Source organism: Vanessa tameamea, chromosome 6 (assembly GCF_037043105.1).
Source record: "Vanessa tameamea isolate UH-Manoa-2023 chromosome 6, ilVanTame1 primary haplotype, whole genome shotgun sequence".
Taxonomy (NCBI): Eukaryota; Metazoa; Arthropoda; class Insecta; order Lepidoptera; family Nymphalidae; genus Vanessa; species Vanessa tameamea.
The window spans coordinates 2,777,283-2,802,450 of NC_087314.1; the positions used below are offsets into that span (position 1 = coordinate 2,777,283).

General features: G+C 32.6%; 2 protein-coding genes across 3 annotated transcripts in view; both read left to right on the forward strand.

The window, feature by feature from the left end:
* The window catches only part of LOC113393552 (cuticle protein 19.8), a 205,468-nt gene that overhangs the window by 38,569 nt on the left and 141,731 nt on the right, over positions 1 to 25,168 (forward strand). The window lies entirely within an intron of this gene.
* LOC113393546 (netrin receptor UNC5B-like) lies at positions 191 to 16,177 on the forward strand. Its single transcript, XM_026630496.2, has 13 exons — positions 191 to 565; positions 850 to 1,250; positions 1,736 to 1,946; positions 6,515 to 6,714; positions 7,255 to 7,333; positions 8,660 to 8,848; positions 10,745 to 10,801; positions 11,124 to 11,282; positions 11,719 to 11,850; positions 12,266 to 12,434; positions 13,315 to 13,415; positions 14,039 to 14,296; positions 14,975 to 16,177. The coding sequence occupies exons 1-13, from the start codon at positions 487 to 489 to the stop codon at positions 16,138 to 16,140; spliced, it is 3,201 nt and encodes a 1,066-aa protein (XP_026486281.1). The 5' UTR covers positions 191 to 486; the 3' UTR covers positions 16,141 to 16,177.

The following is a 25,168-nucleotide window of genomic DNA, read 5'->3' on the forward strand; positions in this document are numbered from 1 at the left end:
TGAATGTAGCTAAAAGTCAAACTGAAATGATTAACTAATAGCTCTCAAACCACTCATAAGCTTTTAAACAAAAATTCATCAGCATTCATTACATGTCTAACTTTTGTTTGTCGATGAAAAGCGACTTACGCGCATGCGCAAAAAACTTTGTCGGAGTTCGCAAGTTTTCATTCACCCTTCAACCCCTGTTCAGTTGGACTTTGTCCGCGGTGGCGTAAACACCTATACAAATGCCAATCACATAATCGCAAACTTTTACGTCTCTCTTTACGACTTAATATCTCGCAGTGATTTTGAGTGTCGTTTGAAGTTTTGTAATAGGAATGGGAGTGGATTTGATTGTTTTCTATTTAAAAGTGTTCTTATTTTAAATATCAATTGAGTAAGATGTAATGTTTAAATAATAAAATTCAGTTATGGAACAAAATGAAATCGTCTCAAAAATTATCGATCTGTTAATTTATTTGAAACTAAACCAGTGCATAAATGGAATTGCAATTCTGGACTATTTTCTTCATAATCCAAATTCATTTCATTCGCGCGAAGGGACAGGACATTGGAGAAAGTAAGTATGTTTATTATAATAAAGGCTGAACGTTTTAAAAAGTTTATAAAATATGCCGTCGAATAAATAAAATTGGTTTAGAATTGTTTAGCAGAAAATATACGCAGAGTTATCTAAAATTTTACGCGATTATTTACCATACTGAAATGAAACAATCGTAAATTGATTTGATTCGTTTTTTTTTATTTTTATTTTATTAACTGATATATAAACGGATATCCGGTGGCCTATATTTTCATTTAGTAAAATATTTATGCAATCCATACACGGTCAATGAATTCTAGGTACTCATCACCGAGTCGGTGATAGTTTAGCTGATGGAGACCATAAAGATGATGACAAGAGACCATTAGATTTTCTAATAAACCCAAACAATGAAGCCAAAGATTATTTTTTACCGCCAGTATTTCCAAATAATGATGAGTTAGATGATGATGATGAGGATGATGAAGATGATCACTCGTATTTAGATTACGATTATGATAATAAGGAAACTAATTATAAAGACTCACCGGATGTTGTAACAGTTAAGAGTAATACCAAAGATATATTACCAGTAGATGATAAAATACCCTTGCATACAACGAAAGATAATCTGCCAGTTTTTCTCCTGGAACCAGAAAACACTTATGTTGTAAAAAATAAGCCTGCTACACTTAAATGCCGCGCAGCAAATGCTTTAGAAGTAAGTGATTTGCATCTCTCATCGAAATATTAATATGTTTAGGTATAAAATAATATAATATTCATATAGGTATACAATAATGTATTATTTAATTGTATAAAATATTTTGTTTATTTGTACTAATTGAACATTGTTTAATTAATACAATATATTAATTTAAATTTTTAACTATTGCTTCTAATTTTCGCTGTTTATTTGTTGAACGCGCATCGCGCAAAATCCGCTGGACATTTGTCATGAAATTATTAATTAAATATTAAAAATTTTATTTAGCGTATTTCAGAGAAGATTTTTAGCTAAATATTATAATTTTCAACGCAGAAATTAGCTAGTAGAATAAAATATTGTACTACTTATATTGTGTAAAATATTTTATTTATTTGTTTACTCAATATTTGTTCTCACTATAGGATCGATCAAGAAAATATCTTATGTTTTAAAAAAAACTCGAAATTCAAATTTGAAACAAAAATGTAACTTTTTAGGTATATTTCAAATGTAACGGCGTTAAAACTCAAGCGTTAAATTTCGAATTCGTTGATCCGCAAACCGGGGTGCGGATAATAGAAGGGGAATACAAAGTTACAAGAGAAAATGTTGAAGAGTATTTCGGGAGTGAGAAATATCAATGTTCCTGCTTCGCTTGGACTAGCAGAGGGCAGATACGGAGTCAACCAGCTACCATCGAATTAGCTTGTAAGTTATACAACCTTTTTAGTCACAGCCTCATTAATTCCTAATTGAATTCTAACAAATTACATTAATATAAATATATACATACAATGCATAGACCTATTTACTCACGAAGACGAGTATCATTAATTTTTAAACGAATTTGTGTGAGCTACTTACGATTAACCGTAAGTTCTTAGAAGTTGGATATCATAGTGTACTCTAACGCCAAACAACAATTGTTGTGTTTTGGATTGAAGGGTAATTGACCAAGTGTAACTAAGGTTTTTAGGGTATTCATGGTGTAAAGCAGTAGTTCCCAAACTTATTTTTCTCGTGGACCACCTACTGGCATGTGTCCGTAACGACAGTTTGAGAGACACTAAAATATTAACTAAATTTAAATTTGTTTAATATTGGTGCTTTTAATTCTATCCTTAGTAACCCTACGAGTATTTCAGCAATTGTAATCTATGAATTTGTTTGTGATTCTCGTGTCATTTTGGTGGACCCCCATTAACATCTTATGGACCCCCATTTTTTATTCACGCCTACGTAGACCCCCAGCAAGTCTCCCGTGGACCTCTGGGGGTCCACCTGGACCACTTTGGGAATCACTGGTGTAAAGGATGGTTAATATTTCTTTCAGCGCCAAGTTTACATGTTGGCAGTGTTAACTATTTATACGTCTCCCTACGAAAAACGAAAGGTATATTGCGACACGCGGTTGGAACGACGTTGCTTTCGCTATATATTTTTTATCAAATAAGACAGACAGACAGACACAATGAATGAATTAAAATTTTATTAAAAATTGCGTGCGAATTAAAACAATAACAAATATGAATTTTAAATAAAATCGTCAGTTTTTTGTCTCTGCTTATTTTATACGGTTTTATTTACGGTACGGTACGGTATAGGGATAGGTCACCTGTAGATTATAACGCTTTTTCCTTACGAGACAATTTCTGCCAGTTCCCTCTACTGTAAGCCGTGTAAAAACCTTTTGAGCGCAATAAGCCTTTTTAATAGTTTAGTCAATTGAGCTAGAATTTGATCATATTCCGTATTTGTATCATAGTCGCTGTATATATTTGTAAACAGAAAAAAAAAACAAACCGTATACAAAATTGCGTCGTAAAGACTTGAACCCACACCACCACACCACAGAGGTTGAGGTTGATAATAGCTATTTCTATGAAAATAGGGACGGTACATTCGTAATCCAATTTGTAAGTTAGCTTTGAAGTAATGCAATTACAAGAAAATACGCGATATAATCCGATAAGAAGGAAAGATTAAAATTTTACTTGAACATAGCACTAATAACGCTGTGGTGCAAATAACTCACCACTGTTCTGTAGCCTGTAATTACACTGTATCCATCAAACAAACAAAAGCCAAAGCTTATCTACCGCTAGCTTCGTCGATTTGGAAGGTTTTCCTCTTTATTTTTTTGCGATACACGTAGGCGGACGAGCAAATGGCCCACCTGATAATTAGTGGTCACCACCGCACATAGACAATGGCGCTTTAAGAAATATTAACCATTCCTTACATCTAAGATGTTATGTCCCTTGTGCCTGTAGTTACGATGGCTCGTTCGTCCTTCAAACCGCAATACAACAATACAGGTTATCTGGCGGTAGAAAATCTCATCAGACGAACCAGACGGGCTAGCGTATAGCCCTGCCAAAAATAATGTAAATTTCTGTTTGGCTAGTAAAAAAAGAAGTATAATAATATAGGTAGGTCTAATTTGTAGCAAAGCTCTTCTTAGGGGTATTAGTTAAGCATATCACATTAACTACAAACGAATGGTACATGAATGTGTTCTATGTGTGCGTACGCCTCCACGCGATGTGTGCACGTGTGTATTTATTGAACTTAAATTTCTGTTATCATTTTACTTGATTGAATCAATTATAAATTCAATATATTGTAGAATTTCTTATATACATAATTTTATATGTACCGTAACTTAGCCATTTACTAAAAATATATTTGTTCCAAATATCAATCAATCAATTAATGGTATGTTAACAATCTCTTTTGTGGAATAAAAATACATTTACAAACGCTTTAATGTCTTTAAAATTAATTTAGAAGGCATTTTATTATTAACCGAATAATTCGCCATAACGTTATATGATTTGTTATTTTCCCTGGTCATGATTACGTAATACTAGTTGCTACAAAGAAAAATTGGTAGATTTTCCGCTGAGAAATTGTCAGCACGTGAAGGTGACAAGTTTCTGTAATTTAATATAGCCAACAACATTGTTCCAATTTTGTGTAATAGTTGATGAATTCTTTAAGAATATCAAACATAGAAATTGACAACTATTTCATTAAAACCTAATTCTGATTAGGAAGAAGATATATGATAGTTGTTTTACTTCTATGTCAAATTTTAGTAAATTGAGCGCGACAAACATCTAGATTTTAATAGTCCGCCCGTGGCTTCACTTGCGTTTTTGGAGGTAAGTCATCAGGTTAGGCATAAAAAGAGCCTATGTCTTTCCTTGAAGTTCAAGCTTGGTTGGTTTTGCGATGAAAGAGAAACAGAGTAACAGACATTTGTGATATTAGTATACGTAAAAAATATATTTCAGCAGACGTTACTTACTTATATTATATTTGAAAGTTTAGAGCGACCTATGACCTAATTTAAAGCTTGTTAAAAAAAAGAGTACTATAGTTGTGACTCGGTATTCGATAAAATACTAATAATATAAAAAAAGCTTGGAGTTACTATAACTTGATTTTATTTATTTATTTGGGAAACAAACAATTATAATTACACTTAATAGTAAAAAAAACAAATATAAGAAAAACATAAATCAATCAAGTTTCCACTTAAAATTAATACAAACAAATGACAACTTACATTAAAAGTAAAAACAAAAACAGAAAGTATATAAAGCATGTAAAACATTTATATTTTAGTAATATGACGTAAACTAAATTTAAATTCACTAATCTTTGAGTTAAATATATCTAATTCTTTACAATGTATGTTATAATTTTTACACGCACGTAACAAGAACATATTCTTTGAATAGTCACACTTACAAAGGGGTACAAAAAATAAAGTTTGGTTTCTCATGTTAAGGCACAACATTAACTTGATTAAAACTTGTAAATTGTAGAAAACTATATAATGACTGAACACAAGTATCATTAGTATTTGCATTTAAAATATTATTAGAACAAGGATCAGAATAGCTCCATCTAGCGGCACTAATGTTAAAATCACCTAATATCAAAAAATGAACATGCGGTTTATTCACATAAGAATTTGAAACAGATTCAAAAAAGTTATCAAGGCTATCTGACTGATATCGGAAATCAGGAAAATAGCAACAAAAGAGTTGTAGCACACTAGAAGTAGGCCGTTTGTTTATCTGCAAAGTAACCTGTATCACATCTGCCACAGCACCAGGGAATGCAATAGGCTTAGATTCGATGACTATAAAACCACGTCTAACTGCTACAAGCACCTCCTCCCATCCGATCCCCTCTCAATGCATAATCACGGTCACATCTGTAGACATTGTAACGATTATCGAATAGTTCAGCATCAAAGATTCCAGGAGCCAACCATGTTTCACTTAAACAAATAAGATCATAATCATTATTCAATAAGCTCCTGAAGAATGTATGAGTCTTAGTACGTAGACCTCGGACATTTTGGTAATAAATAGAAAGGTTACATAATCATATTTACATAATCAGCCTGTAAATTTCCCACTGCTGGGCTAAGGCCTCCTCTCCCGTTTGAGGAGAAGGTATGGAGCATATTCCACCACGCTGCTCCAATGCGGGTTGGTGGAATACACATGTGGCAGAATTTCGTTGAAATTAGACACATGCAGGTTTCCTCACTATGTTTTCCTTCACCGCCGAGCACGAGATGAATTATAAACACAAATTAAGCACATGAAAATTCAGTGGTGCCTGCCTGGGTTTGAACCCGAAATCATCGGTTGAGATTCACGCGTTCTAACCACTGGGCTATCTCGGCTCAAAGGCTAGAAAGGTTATTCGAACCCATTATGTAAGGAAATTTTTAAAATACACATATTAATGTCCATAAAGTAGGAGTGGCAATTCCGACAACTCTTACAGTAGACAATATGATATAGAAATAATAAATAAATATCCCAGACGTGTACAAAATGTAATTTATAATATGAATAAGAAAAACAATAATTAAAATTATACTCATACATATTAGAAAAAATAAAATAACTATAACAATACGAAGAAAAAAAACATATAAAACAATCTCTGATAGCAAACCTTTTGTCAAATAAAATAATATGAATTAATTATATAAATAATCATTTTATCATATTTAATGAACGTACATAAGTATTTTAATTGGTGGAAAAGAGTAACTACGGAAATTCTCGTCAGGTTTTTTCGGTAGAATGAACGTACCCAATCGATGGTAACTTTCATTTAATACTGTAACATAGCTATGTAAAAATAATTCATTTTAGAAAGAAAAGAAAATTAAGTTTAATGTAATTCTTAAGGAAGGCTTATTAAAAGAATACATCCTAAAATTAACCGTATCCCTCTAGATATAAAGAAGCATTTCTCAGTAGCCCCACAATCACAGCTAGTGAAGCAATACGCACCAGTGACGTTCCGCTGTGAACCGCCTCCAGCTGCGCCCTTCGCCCAGCTGTACTGGCTCAAGAACGGAGCCCCAGTAGCCATTGACGATAATGTTCAAGTTTCGAAGGAAGGCGACTTGCTCATCAAACAGGCATCTTTGTTGGTGAGTATGACGTCATTTCTCATTAACTTTACAATAGTAGGTTATTATGGGATGAGGCGCAGCCTTTTATGTAAGGCCCAGTATAAGTTGACGATAATTAAAAACAAGGGTTTTATTTAAATTATTACATGAAAAGTAAAATTGGTTGTATATTGATAGATCATTGCCGTGAAAATCTAATGTAGGTATACATTTCAAATTATAGAAGTTTTAATACAATAAACTTAAAAATCATAACCTAATTCTAGTTTCATTTCGTAATGGTTCAAATTACTTAACGTTACTTTAAGTTTAGAAAGATAAAGTTTTAGCTAGTAACGTAAAAGAGATTAGAATCTATTAAATACATTGCTTAAAAAATATGTTTTTAATTTTCAATAAATAGTGACAAAAGATTTTTGGATACAGTCAGCACCTTAAGGAAAAATAATATTTCTCAGCCGGCGCAATTATGAGCAATAATTCTAATTTAAAATGCATGGAATATTTGCAAATGTAATACTAGCAACATATCCCGTTAGGCATAAAAGTGTTTTTTAGGACATGGCAAACTACACCTGCGTCGCAGAGAACTTGGCGGGGAAGAGGATGTCCGAGCCTGCACTACTAACAGTTTTCGGTGAGTTTCAATATTAAATCTGCCAGAAACTAGAATTCTATATTTCTATTGTTGAAACTTACAAAGATCTCATTGAATTGCATTTTGAAGTCGTGACGTTTATTTTAGTACGTTTCGAATAAAATTGTTTTTGATATTTTGTTCGAAACAGCGAAGTGATGTCGGCGAAATATTTATATAAAGAATAGGATATCAAGTGAAACTAAGGCAATAAGTTTTTTAAGGTTATACACGTTACCGTAAAATTGTAAATACCGTTAGATTATAATCTATCTCGCGAGACTGTTAACTGTCAAAATATTGTGAACCGAAACGTACTGCTTAGAATTTAACGCAATACTTTCCGGTAGATTATAATCTACGGAAGCCAATTAAAGTTAAATTATAAAAACTTTAACTTAACCTTACCGAAATATCATAAACTTAAATTTTTGACGTTTTATTTTGAGTTAAACATTTCGGCTGTTTACAATCTCGCGAGATAGATTACAATCTAACGGTATTTACAATTCTACGGTGATATCTACAATGTAATAACAGAGTTTAATGTTCCACTACTGAAGAAGGTTTGGCGCTAAATGATTACGGTTAAAACTCATTATTATTATCACCGGCAAGTTTCCCTTCATCACCGAGGTCGAAATGAATTACTAACCCAAATTGAATATGAATTTGAACTCGTTTTCGAAATAAAAATTAATGATCGGAGTATTTTTTTCGAAATAAATATCATATCGGAGAGAAGGATTTTAATGACATAAAAGAACCGCTGGCATCAGCCGAAAACTAGAAAAAATTAAAATAAAAATGAATTAGAAAAGTATGTCAAAGAACAAGAACTACATTTGAAGGTTGGAAACATCAGTAAAAAATAAATGCAAAGAAAAATTTACATCTAGATGGTTGTTTATCGATAATGATAAATCTAAATGTAACCAGTTCTTTATATTTATAGTTTGTGTTTGAATTTTCTTTATTCAACTATATAAAGGAATATTATATTTGAAGAAAACTTAATAGCGATTTATTAAATTCGAATCCGAAATCTTCGTCTAAGATTTGACATCATGTTCTAGCCACGAGCCATTCCAACTTTTCATATCATTAATTTAAAAAAAAAAAAAAGCAAAAACTTATATTAGTCTTTAATTGTAAACTTAAACAATTTTATAATTCACATTTATATTAACTAATTACATCTAGACATTAACAATTATATAATCAACACTTGACACACTTATTACCAATAAGATTTATTTTATTTTTTTGTTACGTCTTTTGTGGTATTTTAGTCAATTCTAAATCCTGTATAAATGCTTATAATAGTTAACGGGGGGTGGACAGCTTGGTCCACGTGGAGCGATTGCTTTTGCGCGGGACAAATTAACGAACATCGTAATGGACGAGGCAGAAGACGAGTGAGGACTTGTACCGCTCCTAGACCTTTGAACGGAGGCCAACCTTGCATTGGACCCAGTGTGCAAAGAACCCAGGACTGTTTAGACTGTGACTTGGGTAAGTACAACTATTGCTTATGTTGTTCAATGATTTTATAATTAAAAAAAACTAAGTAAAATAAAAAAAAAGAATTGCGAAACTAAAATAAATTGAGTTATATTTTTATTTAAATAATTTATATATGTAGCAATGAGTATTTACGGGCGTGATGGCATAAGCGAGCGTTATGCCAAACGAGTTGGTTTATTCTTAAAGCGTGCTATTTGATATTTCTTATCAAAATGGTAAAACCGACTTAATCTAGCTAGTCTGAGTCTTAGGCTGTGAACGTTTTCGGATTCGTGCGATACTTACTTATTACGAATCTCTATAAACTATAACATATAGAAAAATCAGCTTTACCTCTGTAAAATGAACGAAGACACAATTTAATAAAATTTTCACTAAGGTTCCAAGTCGAAAGCATTCAAGCTTATTAATGGTCCAGGGAATCATCGTGGTTACAAGTAATTAATTTGCGTAGATTGTATTTATTTATTTATTCTCTATTGCTCTCAAATTCAAAAATATTTTATATGCAACATAAGTATATTGTGAATTATAAAAAGAATAGGAATGTACAACTTCCATGACGTGCAACAGGCGGCCTTACAAGCGGTAATATACTTACTACGTTTAAATATTTAAAAAAGGTAATATCTTATTGCAAGATATTGCAAGATGTGAAACATTTTTATAATAAAATGTAATAATTATAACATATAATAATAATAAATGTAATAAAAAAAATACGTTCATACACGTCTCTTTATTCGATACAAGATTAAAAAGATGCCATGAAATTAGTATTCGTATAGTTAGTTAGATGACCTCCGTAGTTGAGTAGGGTGTACACCGGTTTACATGGGTACGCCACTCCGAGGTCCCGGGTTCGATTCCCGGCCGAGTCGATGTAGAAAAAGTTCATTAATTTTCTACATTGTCTTGGGTCTGGGTGTATGTGGTACCGTCGTTACTTCTGATTTTCCATAACACAAGTGCTTTAGCTACTTACATTGGGATCAGAGTAATGTATGTGATGTTGTCCAGTATTTATTTATTATTTATTATTATTTAATTTTTAAAATATTTTATCACGCGAATGTTAAATAACGGAAGTTGAAAATATTTTTTATACTCCGGGAATATGTGTCGCAAACAGGATTGGTCCCTGGTTTAGAGCGTCATGTTTCAGTTTCATTATTCACGTAAGACTGTTTTATGGATACATAGTACGCTATCATATATTTTGAAATATACCCGCTGTCGGCTATAAACGTGCATTATATTTGCCGTTGTATATCGATAGATTTATAAGAAGCGTTAGTAGAAATGCCATTGGTCTAATGGCTAACTTATAAAGACGTAAATTCTGAGGCATTGGATTGCGGATATAAAAAGGTATTTGATTTCCCTTTCGAATAATTCTCAGAAGCAGACAGATTTGAATCTGGAACTCGATAGAGTTTAAACACCCGTGCCTCAGAAAGCACGTAATGTAGTTGGTACGATTTACAGTCATGTCTGATTTGTCATCCCATGGGACTGTGCATTTGTATTTGCACACACATCTGTATCCTATATTTGTGCACAGTTGGCTTGTCACCCTTGAATCCGGCTGCCGTGGCCAGGAAGTCTTCATCGTCTTCTTAAAGTTTAAGTTGTCACTTAAATCATGATTGGGAAGCTGCCTGAAAAAAAATACACGCCAGCTCATGATACCACTAAAGTAAATTTAAATAATAGTGAGATACACGTCTGTGGGTATTTGATCTGAAGTTGCTTTAAGGAAATAAAACTAAGTGGCGAGGTTCACACGATATTAATCCATATCAATATGAACATTACATAATATGCTAATGATGTAGGTTACCGTCGAGACTGACGAAAATACAATACCAGACAATTTTTCAGATGTATACGTCGATAGCTTGGATGAGTTGGCCGATGAGTCATCTGATATTATATTAGGTATGTATAATTTGATATAGGCAGTGAATTCAAATTGAATCTGAAATATCGAATAAAAAAAGTTGGGATTTTCGATCGAGAGAAAGATTTTATTAGCAATAAAAAAATACGCAAGTCTTTCGACTGGCACTTGATATTTTTTCTGATTATATAAGATCATGGTACTCTCTAAATAACAGTCAGGGTATATACTGTGTTTCCGTTAGGAAGTTTTAAATTTAATGTATTCTGCACAATTAACTTGTTACCGATGAACCAATTAGGAGGGATAAAAATTAAGTATTTTGTTTCTTTGTTATCTATCAATTTAAAAAATTAACAGGTCGTTGGTCTCAATGGTCTGAATGGTCTCGATGTGATTCAGACTGTCTCCAGACCAGAAGACGAAGGTGCATCACGAGTACCGCTTGTCTTGGCAAAGACTATCAAGTTGCGCAATGCCCTTTATGCGTTCGAACTTCAAAATCTGATTTACACGATGGTAAGTTATTAATCTTAATATGATATACTTATATAGTCGAAGATCTTAGTTTTAAAACCACTTCAACATAATGTATTTATGTTTTGTGATTGTAGATAAACTTCTGTAATGATTTGATTTGGTACTTAGATAAATATACATATTTAGATAAAATTTTACTAAATTTAAGTGCCAATAAAATAACATAAGATCAAGCAAATGATGGTGAAGACGATAATAACATATATAATATGGTGTTTATAAATATGTCAAATCAAATCAAATCAATTTTATTCAAGTAAACTTCACAATGAAGCGTTTTTGAACTTATAATGTATGTAACTTATAATGTATTTGTCTTTGCTTGTGTAAACGCACGAGCCTTTCAGCAATGGGAAATGGGCAGCGATTTATTTGTTTCCTTCGTGATATTTGGTAACCGATGAAATGTTTTCAGGATCTTCATATTGGCCATTATTCATAGCATTATCTATAGCCTTTCTCATTTTCATTATTGTCGTTGTGTTGGGAATTAAATATATGAAGATAAAAATGGCTGAGAATTCACCATACGCAAAACCGCCGCCTGGTAAGAAATATTTTTGAATTAAGTCTTTTTTTGTCTTTTGCATTAATAGTATTGGTTAAAAAAATTTTACATGAATCTATTCGTATTGTTACGATTTTAACATTGTTTAATTTGTTGTGATGTTACGGAGTGATGGTAGGCAGTTTAAAAAAGTGGTGGTGGTGGCAGAGCTTTGTGCAAGCCGGTACGTCTGTGTAGGTACCACCTTTTCGTATTCGTATTTTATTACATACCACCAAACAACAAAACTTAGTATTGTTGTTGTCTAGTTTGAAGCATGAGTGATCCAGTGTAGCTACTTATACAAGAGACATAGCATCTTAATTCCTAAGGTTGGCAGCGACATGATACTACTAAAACTTTTCAGCATACCATTTTTGTATGAAAAATTTATCAAACGCTTCATTTAAAACAGGTACTAATTATTTTGGTAACGTTATAAAGAGAACGTTGACTAACCAACCAGATTTGACTATACATGAAGAGTTCCATACAGTCGATTCAAGACGAACACACAGACAGACAAGCGCGTCTAGTAATGCGCGTCATGAGCATTTGTACGAAGTTCCTCAATTGGCTAACAGGTAAGTACTATTTTTACTTTAACATTGCGCGTGTGTGATATTTTAGTTAAAGCATTCACACAAGTAGATCCGTTGCTCAGTCGAAAGTCTATCGACTAAAAACACTTCGATCATACTAAACTCCTTAACCAGGACGATCAATATCGAAGGCGAGGATGTAACGTATTTGTATGTGAATTGTTAATTTGGCTGCCTCGTCTCGGTTTCTTTAGTGGCTAACCCTATTCCGAGGTCCTGTCCTCGAACCCTGAGTCGAGCCGGTAAATGTTATAATGTTTTTCTGTCGATAAATTTTCAGTAACTAAACTCTTTTCGATCGTTTCGGATTTTTCGTGCCATCGGCGCCTGTGTCAATATATCTCCCACATTTGGTTTGTTACCTTTTAAAATGGCCACAATAATTGTATCTTAGTGTCTAGTTGGTGGCAGGGCTTTGTGCAAGCCCGCCTTGGTAGGTACCACCCACTCATCAGATACTCTACTACCAAAGCAATACTTAGTATTGTTGTGTTCCGGTTTGAAGGGTGAGTGAGACAGTGTAACAAAAGTCACAAGGGACATAGCATCTTAGCTCTCTCGGTTGGTGGCGCATTGGTGTAATGTAGGAAATGGTTATTATTTCTTACAGCGTCAATGTCTATGGGCGGTGGTAGCCACCTACCATCAGGTGGCCCATTTGCTCGTCCGCCAACCTACATATATCATAAAAAAACATAAAAACAACATAAAAATTCGTACTTGTGTGTACAAGTAGCAATATTTTCACCATTTTTGTGTAATAAAATGTTCTGTTCAATCACCTTGAAGTTTACTACTATTATTTAACTACTAAAAAAGGAGTTTTGTTTCAAAAATGATTAAATGAGTCAATTTATTTCAGTTACATCTCCCCAATAGATCACGAGGTAAGACCACAAGTGGAGAGTTTCGCTTGCAAGGACAAGGAGTCAGATCGCTCTGACTCCAGCTGCTTTTTGAGCTGTGAGTTCACCTATCACGCTTTCTTGGATGATTTAATGATAAAACTTTTATTTGTTTTTCATATTTAAGTGCCAATATAATGTAGTTCCAGTCATCATGTTATCGTGACTAAGCGTTCGCACTAGCAACTATGGTGGTTTTTACAGTCACGATAAAATGATTGGCAAAGGTGTAGCTGTTGCTTTTAATTTTGCTTTTGTTATGTTTATGTTGTTATGTGGTATTATTTATAGTTCTTATATCAATTATGTTATTCATATATGCCTGCAATTTATTGCCATCAAAATCAGAATTTTTGCATTGTCAATGTGTTTTTTTTTTTTGTATGATCGCGTAGTCATGTTCGAAAATCGTATTTGATTATGATATCGAAAATGAATAAACAAACAAAAAATATTCAAAATCTTACGCGCACTCGAAGCTTATGCAAATTTGAAACAAATATAACTTTATGCGTTACGTTCACACTTAGTATATGAAATCTTCATTGAAAATGATTTCCGCTGTAGAAAATTATTAATAATAACAAATAATTGTCATTGAACCATTCGTTTAATCCACAGCTTTACAAATAAATTATCTTAAAGTTATTTACTATGTATAATTAAGATGTTTCATTTCAGCGGGATCGTCGTACGGTAATGAAAGTATAGAAATGTCACCATCGCTTAAAAACAATGCTTCAGTAGATTCGAAATTTCTAAATTCTCAATATTTGGAAACAGCTACGTCGAAAATTGTTAGCAGCGACGGTGATTGGCTAAATTTAGACAAATGTGGAGTCAGATTGTTCGTTCCCGATGGTGTAGTAGAGAAAGGAGAGGAACTGTTTTCTATAGAGGTCACAGACGAAGAATGGAACAAGCCAAACTTACAAGAGGGTAAGTTATTATTAATCGGTTATTTTGGAATTAAGTTACGTCAAGATTGACCTAAATCTAAACATTTTATAGGCTAGCTGAGTTAAAGTAAAGTCTGCGGATTTTGACCTAAATCTAAAATATATATCTCGACCTGAATCTTCAATTTATTTTCGAAATAAACTTAGTTTGGTACGAATTTAATCTAAATATACTCTTTACAAGGTCGTCTTTTTATATATTAATAGTTATCGTTGAGTTTATGCATATTTCGGGATAAAAATATAATGACAGGATTTAAGCCATCGAAGTAAAAATATATTTGCAATATTGATAAATTATTATTGCCAGAAATTTGCCATCACAGCGCAACATAACCTATCTTTTTTACGGTTACTGATAGGATTTATCATAAAAAACATCCAGTAATTTTCGTAACTCCTGTACAAATACAGGAAAAATATTCACTGAGTAATAAAGTTTTGTTTTGTATTGCTTTGCTAACTTAATTTGCACGGCGTAAACTTGCGATAGACCGTGGTAGAAAATGCTTCAAATATAAATAAATATAAAAGAGTTCTAACTCATTAATGCACACCAGGATTAATGTATAATATTTAAAAAAAAACCATCATAAGTACATTGCTTTTTAGACTTTTAAAGACTTACTTGCTTCAAAATTGTACATTTCTTTGGCAGGTGAGACGCAACTTAGTCCAGTTATCAGATGTGGGCCGAAAAATTTTCATTTCTGCAAAGCTGTCGTCCTAACATTTCCACATTGTGCAGCATTAAAGAACTCCAGCTGGGTTCTCTCCATCCTTCAGAAACCTGAAGAAATCAACTCAAGAGAATGGAGAAAGGTCTTAACCCTTGGCCAAGAAACACCTGGAACTCCAATCTTCGCTCAAGTGGACCCAGCGAAAGTTTATCTTGTTTGTGAATTCTTAAGTGATTTCGTTTTGATCGGCAGAAGTTTTAGTGCATTAGATGCGAAAGTGTTAAAATTAGCTCTCTTTCTCAGCAAACGTGTGGACGGCTATTACGATCTTCATTTACACGTGTTCAATGATACTCCATATGCGTACTACGAATGTTTCGAGAGTGAGAGACGATCTGGCGGTTTCCTTCTCTGTGATCCGAAAATGATTTATTTTCAAGAGAGTTGCTCTGATTTGTGTGTTAATGTACGGGACGTGGGAACGGGATGGAAGATACAATCCGGTGGGAAGTATCAGGAGCTGTCCTTCTCTAAAATTTGGAACATGAATGTAAGATCACTGCATTGCGTTTTCACCCTGCAACAGTTAGACGCGATGAACTGTTTAGAATTAAACGTCACGGTTTATCAGAAGCAGAAACAGACGAACTCAGTCGTTTTCAATTTGAAAACAAATGATTTTAATTCTAATTTCAATTGTAATAAGCGTTTTAGTTACTCGGGCATGGAAATGGGTTACAGCGTTAATATCCTCGAGAATCCATTCAATTATTCGTCGTTATCGAAAAAAGATGGCCGATATGATTTCGTTTACAGAAATGGCGTTCAAAGAACTAGCTATACTATTGACAATAATTATTATAGGACGAACGTTTTGACTAAATCGGATAGGGTTATACTTTGTAAATTGCTGGACGGTCAGACGACCAAAGCCAACGACTGGAGACTGCTCGCCGAGAAGTTGAAAATGACGTCATTCTATTATTACTTCTCGAACACGTGTTCGCCGACGGAGAACATTTTGAATCTGTGGTTATGTAGGAACAACGATTTTAATATGTTAGTGAATTTGTCGAGAATATTCAGGGAGATGTCGAGGATCGACTGTGCAACGGTCGTGGAGAGACGCTGCTTTCCCAATTAGACTGATTTTTTATTTTTAAATATATTTTTTCACTCTAGTCATTGTTTTTTTTTTTATTGTAATATCACGCTTAGGAGTTTCAAGTATAAAGCAAGTAGTGCTTCGTTGTTGAAAAGTGAAAGGTGAGGATGTTTTAAAAAAGAAAAAAATGTTTCGTATTTATTAGCTATTTAAACATGGCCAAATCGATAAAAAAATATAATTAGAACAATAATAAAGGGTATGTCGTTAAAATCGATTTTAATATTTTCTTAGATTTCTACACGTAGTATACAAGAATTTTAAATTTTAAGTATTTAATTGTACGTTCTACATTTCTTTTTTTTGCACCTTTGCTTATTTTTCATAAATGACGTTTAAATTTAAACCATCAATTAATTTTGTTTATCGTTACTGTTAGTGCAAAAGTTCGAATGTACAAATTGAGTTACTTTTTTTTTACGAACTAAGAAAACTCGGCCACGCGTTGCTGTTTTGTATACTGTACAATAATTTTTATCTAATAATCTTACTTAAACATTAAATATAATGGTACAGATTTCCTTTCCTTTAAAGTGTACATACGACCTTTTACGTTAACAGTTTCGTTACGTCATTTTATGAAGTTTACAAAATGGCGAGTCAATTGGTCTTACAGTAGTCAATAGTACGTACTTAAAAAGCGTTATTTTCGATATATTTGCACAGTTTGTGTAGTTAAGCAAATCATGTAGACATGAACAGATTTTCTAGATTAAAATAAGTTGATTTTTAATTGAAATTGTTATTATAAAGACTTTCATATGATTTTATATGTAATTTTTTATTAGCGTATTTGATATTCTCAACATTTAAGTTGACTACTACACTGTTTCATGCCACGACTATGTTATGATCGTATTAGGTACGGTATCAACAGCGTACAACAGACATATGTACATAACGATTTTAATGACCATATCATCATCGTGTCTTAATATCCTTATGACCGAAGTTCCCTCTCAGTCAAAAAAAAAAAAATCATTTTGCCGACTATATTTTGCCAGTTAGTATTCGTGTACGAAACGTCTTCGGCTACGGAATGGTCTACTGGGCACAATACTTCTCCATATTAAGAGCATTTTTTGTCTGACACGTTCACGTTCCTAGTACTGGTAACCTAGTCATGGTTTGAGACGTTATAGTAGGCAGACTCCATTAATGCCACATTATGCATCGTAATAAGATTTTGTATTGTGAATAAAAGTACCAATTTTCTTATATCATACTAAAGTTAATATGTCAAGCCTTATTCTTGTATATGTCATATAAATGGACTAAAACCTTCTTTGGTAAGGAAGAAACATTTAGTGTTTTAGCAAATATATTAATTCTTCTATAGTTTGTATTGAAGTTTTATATTCTTTTTTAATACTTATTCATACAAGGCTTTCGACTTTGTCGTCATCATAACTAGTTTAATTGAAGAATTCGTGATTAGAGTATTATGAACATGTTTTCGATTTGAAGTTTTATGGAAAGGTTCACATGGTAGATAATTATTTTATTCTTTAAAGTTTATGTCGCCTTGCGTTGCTAGTGTGAACGCGGTCTTATTTCACAGATTCTAGAGTGCTTAATATTTAATGGAGAGTATGTTTTAAACATAAGTAGTTATGTATAGTTAGTTACCAACCAAACAGAAATTGTATCGTACGTTCGATTAAGGAATATGAGATGGTTTAGTAGTGATTTTAAATTTTTGAAGTAAATATATTAAAGCAAAAATGTATGTCTTTCATTGTATTACCTTACTATAATTTCCCGCCGAACGTATTACAGAATAAAATAAATTTATTTAGGTTATCTACATCTTTTCTCTAAATAATATTAGAAATAAATCAGCGATGCTATAAATTTAGTTGGAAAACTTATTACAGCGCAGGTATTTTTTATCTCTTCACTCGTTTTTTTTAAGTTTTGTTGAAAATTATAATTTAACCCTAAACAACTATTAATCTAAAAAAAAATTGGAATCCTGGCAGATGAATTTGATAAAAATTATAAATTAAAGCAAAAAATATTTTGTGTTTTATGTTATCATCAAATTAGTGCTTCATTTACCAGTCAGAGAATAGAAAATGATCTAATTCTGGCAATTATGAATTTAAAAGAATTAATACCACATTTGGCGTAATATATGGATGAAGTTTAGTTTCTAGAAGATCGTTGTGGTAACATTACATCTCAAACATGGATACACTCTGTATCCTCAGTCTCATTATCCGATGGCGTGGTAATCCGACGCCACGAGAGAAAGTTTAGTTGCAGGAATAATGGATTTACTTTCTTATGAAGGTACGCGTAAGTATTGCAAAGTTTTACCGCAGAATTGGGAATTTGTGGAGAGAAGAACGCAATGACTTTTATCGGCTCGACCCCGTGTCCTGGACCTCGACACCTGAAGCATAAACTACCCACTAAAGCGACGATACTTAGATGATATTGTAGAAGAATTGATAATCCATTTGAATTTTGATATCATTACGACCTATTGGAAACCCTTACAAATTATAAAAGCCACAACCGTATTAAATATAAATATTCAGTTAATAAATACCTTTCCAAAAAATTAAATCAAATCACAAAAGAGATACAGGAATGATATCTTTAATAGCTAAGTAAAACCTTAGCTTCGAAACACGTAACACACACCGTGACCCAAATACTAGGTATTCAAGTATTAACGCTAGGGTTGGAGCCCGCGATTGCATTGTTTAATAATTGAAGACCTTCCGACATTACTCTGTATTGAGATGTGGGTTATGTTAGAAGCGATTTTGACTCATATCATCATAATTAACAGATACTATCACCCAATTGTTCGACTTAGTATATTATGTACCGAACGTCTACAATTACAATGATACTCAATATTCAAACCGTATCACAGTAATACGTAGTTACTATTTGGTGGATTAAAATTTGCTGTAGAGTCCAGTTAACATCAGGTGACACAAGTGGCCGGACGCCTATGGACGCTGTAAAAAAAAATAACTAGTAAGTTTATCTAGCAGTGGAAATCTTCCAGCTGAGATGAACTGGTGAATGGTTGGCAACTAGAAGGCTTGCAAAGTACCTACCATTGTTAGAAATTTAGTAAATTGTCATACATTTTGGTGTTGGTATTGATAAAATAATATCATATTTTAAGTTATGTATACCTTATCGTTCAACGTGTAAAGAATATATGACACAAAATAATTGATGTAAGGGTCTTTGGTCACAGCGATCCCTCGCAGACAACCTTTAGCGAATGTCATTTTGTAACAGAACCGGGTAAATGCACTTAAATTAAGAGAAATTGCGTAGACACTATTCAATAACTGTAATTAAAAATGAATTCAATAAAAGTAAGGCAGAGCCATTAACTGAGCACAATGAACTACTTAGTACTTAACGCGTTTAACTTGAACCACAGTTCAGTTTCACGAGTTTCCTTTCCGTTCTATTAAAGAAATCCCTTAACAAACATGAGGGTGTAGCGCGTGTTCCGAATTTGTGCCCATTCCGAATGCGAAAAACGGAATTAAATCATTTCATTATGAATAGACTGATTTAATAATAATTCGTGTTGTAACCTGTACCTTCTCAATATATTGGATAATGTTGTTCAAGTTTCCTTTGTAACAACCTTATATTCAATTTGCAATGTTTCTTTGTAAGTTTGTTTTCATGATGGTTCAGTTGGGATGACAATGTTTTTTTATGGCAAGCTTATGAATCCACGCTCCTAAAGTTTTCTATTACTATGTAGAAACTTACGGTAGTAAAATAGTCCTAAATATTAGAAATATTCAGAAAATTTAAAAGCGTTTAATTTTATTAGGAGTTAACGCTGTTTTCAAATATAGAATGTTAGCCACAAATTTATCTGTGACAAATAAAAAATACTGTACAGGGCTATATTATACTATACTATACCATAAATATAATACCTCGTTTTAAAAAATATATATATAGTTAAATTACTTACAATATCATTAGTATTTATATTTATTTTTTGTTTCGGAAATTTAAATAAGAAAGTTCAAAATAAGTAGTGCAGAGAATACAATTTCCATAAAAATGGTAAATATTTATGAGTGTTAAGGTTACACTAATTTAGTATGCAAAAGGATAGACTTAAACGAGACTAGGTATGTATTGCAAAGGCAATTTTTTCGTAAATGATATTCTTATGCCTAGCACGTGCGCTGCCGATGATACCTCGATGGTACTGTGCCAGAAACACGTAAACTTCACGTTAGTGCCGACATAAATTGTCGAAAAATCCACAACAGCGCGATTTTTAAGACGTTTTCTGCCTCGCACAACCACTCTGTGAAACCAGCTTTCACCGACGGTTTTTCCGAACCGATACGACTTGGGAACCTTCAAGAAAAGAGCGTACTCTTTCCTGAAAGGCCGGCAACGCACCTGCAAGCCCCCCGGTGTTGCAGATGTCCATGGGCGGTGGTAGTCACTTTCCATCAGGTGAGCCTCCTGCTCGTTTGCCACCTATGACATAAAAAAAAAAATCAATTGCACAATGTTTCAACTCGTTCGGATAATGCATAACGTTTTATATAAAAACAACCATTATTTTTTGTATAACTCATTATATATGTCAACGTAAAGTTGTAAATACCGTTAGATCATAATATTTTACCGTTAGATTATAAGCTGAGAATTTCAAATTTCCTAAAAAAAAATCAAGTCTCTTTTCATCTTTGTTCTTCAATCTAAACAATATATGTATATCTTATTGTATTTTTTTTTATGTTATAGGTGGCAAACGAGCAGGAGACTCGCCTGATGGATTGATTACCACCGCCCATGGACATCTGCAACACCACGGCCTTTATCCGTGTGGAGCTGGGACGGGTAGCTAAAACCTTCTCCAAAACGCGCTGCATTTTCTTGTAACTATTATGCACGTATATTAAATAGCTTTTTCAGTTCAACATTAAATTAAGTCTCCTCATCTATTAAGTACTTATAAATGTGAAATATTCGTCCAATTTATTTTATTCTCGTTCTCATATCAAGTAACGAATTAAATAAAATATAATAAAAAAAAAAAACAAATATAAATTAATTTTATAAGTTTTAATTTACATAGCTTTTATTAAAACTTTGACGATTAGCGTTGAGCAGGTTTTTATTTCGAATTTGTCCTTATTGACTATTTTATAATGAATTTCATACTCCTCGAGCCATAAATTCGTTTTCAACATTTCAACTAATTAAAGACTTCACTTGTTTTACCTCGAATTCTATCCAACTTGATTGTGAACTGCTTCGTAATTTAGAAAACTCCAATACAAGTTCCCTTTGGTCCTGAACAGGATTTCCCGTCGAAGAATGTTAGATCAAAGATGTGGTACAATCGACAGCATGTACATTCGGACTACACGTGTCCACTCAAAAGTATTTCATACGGCCTATGATATAAAGACTAGAATTGTTTAGACGATAGTGGCACGTCGTGATCTGTATGATAAAGCCATGAAGAGCAGTGATCTGTATAATGAGGGAAATAAAATATGTAAGGAAATTCTTTTGTGCTCACTTTTCTAGCTAATGATACACTGACCGAATTTCATTGCGGTCAATGATTTAATAAATTTATTTATAATATATTTTTATCTTTTCATATTTAATGACAGAATATTAATATATTTTGCCATATATAAATAATACACGACTGTATCTTCATCACTGAAATCTGGTTATTCGAAGATCGATAAGATTATTCTTATCGAAATGCAAACAAAACTATTGTCTGTATAGAATTACAATTGCAGGTACATGTCAATATTTGTTATTTTTGGAGTATGAAAGGATAGCTAGTTCTTCCTCCCTCCATGACATTTATGAAATAAAAATATTCTTTGTTCACGTTAAAGTTAAAAGAAAAGCTGTCACTGTTAGAGATATATGTAGATTCTAACCAGAAGAACCGGCAAGAAACTCAAACGTCACATTATCAAAAGATTTAAATTTATTAGTAAAATACATTGCACTAAATTCTTAGGTATAAAAAATCACCAGATATTCAGCTCTGACATCTAAGTTACGAGCTAGGGTCGCATTCAAATTTCAATAATACGAGATATTAAATCAAACTATAACATATTAAAATATTGCAACGAAAAATACGTAATGTAATTCCAAAAATAAGACGCACGATTCCGTTTACAACAGATTTTGATATATAAAAAAAAAAATACGTTACCACTACTTAAGCTTCGTAAAATTTTGATTAGGGTCTTGAAAATTATAGAAAGATAAAATAAAGGCACGGACAACAAGTCTAGAGATTTGATATCACAAAAAATAAAAAACGCCGAGCGTACAAAAAAAAAACAACATAGTTGTAACATACCGTCATGAGATCGCAAAATCCAAGTTCATCACTCCCAACCCTTTAGAAGACGGCACATTTGAAAACACTTTCCCAGTGAGCACGGCGCAAGGGCCGCACCTAATTGGAGAGCGCTTAGTACACGAGCTCTTGAACTTGTCTTATAAAGAACCTGTGGTTTACACTGACTTGAGGTACAGGATTTTTACTTTAATATTCCACCGTGATGTATTTCTAGTGTTCTTATTAGGCACATCGTAAATATTAAGTTAATATTTACTTAAACAACCCTTTTCGTTTTTGATATCATAAATTTCCTTATCGAATTTAATACGTGACTGAATTTTTTTGTACATTTCATTTTAAATACTGTTATAAAATGATGAGATAAAACAGTATACGGAATGTCTTATTTCGATACTAGCTCTTGTCCTAATATCGTACTTACATATAACATTTTACTGTTTTGTTGTACAAATGGGTATAAAAAACAAGATTCATTACATTCAATTTTTTTTTTAATAAATTGTTATATAACATATCCGTTGTAAGGACTTTGGTCAAACCCAACTGTGTTTTATCTATGTCATTGTTACGCGACTAGCACTTGGGTCACCTGATTGTTAATGGTCACCATTGCTCATAGAAATTGGTACTGTATGAATTATTAACAAATTTATATTTCATGTCCCTTATGCCAGTAGTAAAACTAGCTCACTCACCTTTAAAGGGAAACACAACAGTACTTAGTTTTACTGTTTGGCGGTAGAAAATATGCGATACATACCCAAACAGCCTTACACATAGGCGTACTACTGATTCACTCTACACTTCAAAATCATTCCACCGCCAAAGAATAATATCATTTTTTTTTGTTGCTTTGTAGTGTGTAGTTTTATTGCGGTAAAATGTCTACACAATAATTAAATAACTCTTTAAAATGTCTGTAAAATTATTATTTTTAAAACAATAAATAATAATTCATCTATACATATAATAAAATTGTGTTTGTAATGTTAAAATAACGGCTTTTTACTGAATGCATATGCATGTATGTATGGTACATATACCAAAATAACATTTTTTTTTCAATTTTGTTTGTCTGTCTGTCTGTTTGTTTCAGCTAATCTCTGGGACTTTCACTGGCAAAAGCTGATGTAATAAGGAGTAAATTAGGCTACAACAATTAGTTATTTGTCAAATTCAAACGCGTACGAAGTCGCGGGCACATCAAGTGTTATATAATAATGGTCCATATTTTTGTTTCACACATAGTTTAAGTAAGTTACAGACCGTCTATTACATATTGGACGATATATCGTGATTCAACAAAGGTTGATTGTATCCACCTTTATTGAACTCCAATCTTATTTATGAGAACATTTCAAAGACAAACCGTTGCCTGAGTTGCGGCGTACAACAAAAGATAACAAATCGCGCTTTTAACACACTCGTTCCCGCTGAGTACATCTTCTCTGATTTATGAGCTTACATCAGATCAGCGAAGCGACGGTAATTCGAATTGACTGTGAACATTTTGCTAACCTAACTTTCATGTACTTTGGTTGACTTGACAGATACATTTAAATATAGAACTTAGAAATTAATTCACTTTAATTATATTTTGTGCCTGTATCAATTAAATATTAAGTATTAAAAACGATGGATTTGTGACGTTATTTTTATTATAAACCCCTTCTTAAACCTTCGATGCCAAAAATATATGTATATAAATAATTGAAAACCGACAATTATTGACTACCTTTTTTAAATTATTTAATTCTATGGAGGGAAATAAAACGTATATCAAAGAAAATTTTATATAATATTATACATGAGACGTTCAAAAATCTGGCAATCTTAAAAAATAAATGTTGACGAATATGAATCACACCAGAGCGAATAAAAATTTATCAATTATGAGATGTGAATTTTATGTTTAAATTTAACAAATTAGTGTTAATTTGAAACGTGAATAATTAAAGTTAGATGTTAGTTTTATTATTATTTTTTTCTTGTGTATAAGCGCCACGACGAGTTCGCGGTGTAATAAATTGAACGTTATTTTTTTCTTAAAGTTTTATTATCACGCGTAAGTATTTATTATATTTATTGATATCTAAAATGAATTATAATCACTTCTCCTCGGAACTCTATCCGTTCTAGACAATACTACACACGCCGGTTCTATCTCTATGCAAATTAAACCCTTAACTTTCTGCATTCGGTCGATTTAATCGCTTGAATTTCCTTTAACTTGAGAGAAACTTCGAATCGAAGGGTGAATAAATTTAAAAACCTCTTAACAGAATACTTAGTGGGTGCCGAAAAGTTTATGTTTACGGCAGAAGCATATTTTAGCTTGTAATCTAAGTGAGTGGTTTCCGTGAAGTTTTTTGGGTTATGTTTGGTAATATATATAAAATATTGATAATATATTTCGATTCGCACGTTAAAATGAATTTATCTAACCATTACTTTTAATTTTTATAATTTTTTGTTTAACATCTAACTTAGTTTATACAGTAAATATAATAAGATATCCAATTACACGTGAATATTCATCGAAGTGAATATTACGCTTGCAAACCCGGCCAAGCATACTCGAATAATTTAGTAATTTAAGCTAAAACTTACAAACGCCAACTCCCCCCCCATCCC

Excerpts from the sequence above, each read along its gene's own strand:
- LOC113393546 (XM_026630496.2), top strand. The coding sequence starts at position 487 with ATGGAATTGCAATTCTGGACTATTTTCTTCATAATCCAAATTCATTTC. Across the intron at positions 11,851-12,265 it reads ATACGCAAAACCGCCGCCTG|GTACTAATTATTTTGGTAAC; the intron begins GTAAGAAATATT and ends CATTTAAAACAG. Across the intron at positions 13,416-14,038 it reads CTCCAGCTGCTTTTTGAGCT|CGGGATCGTCGTACGGTAAT; the intron begins GTGAGTTCACCT and ends GTTTCATTTCAG.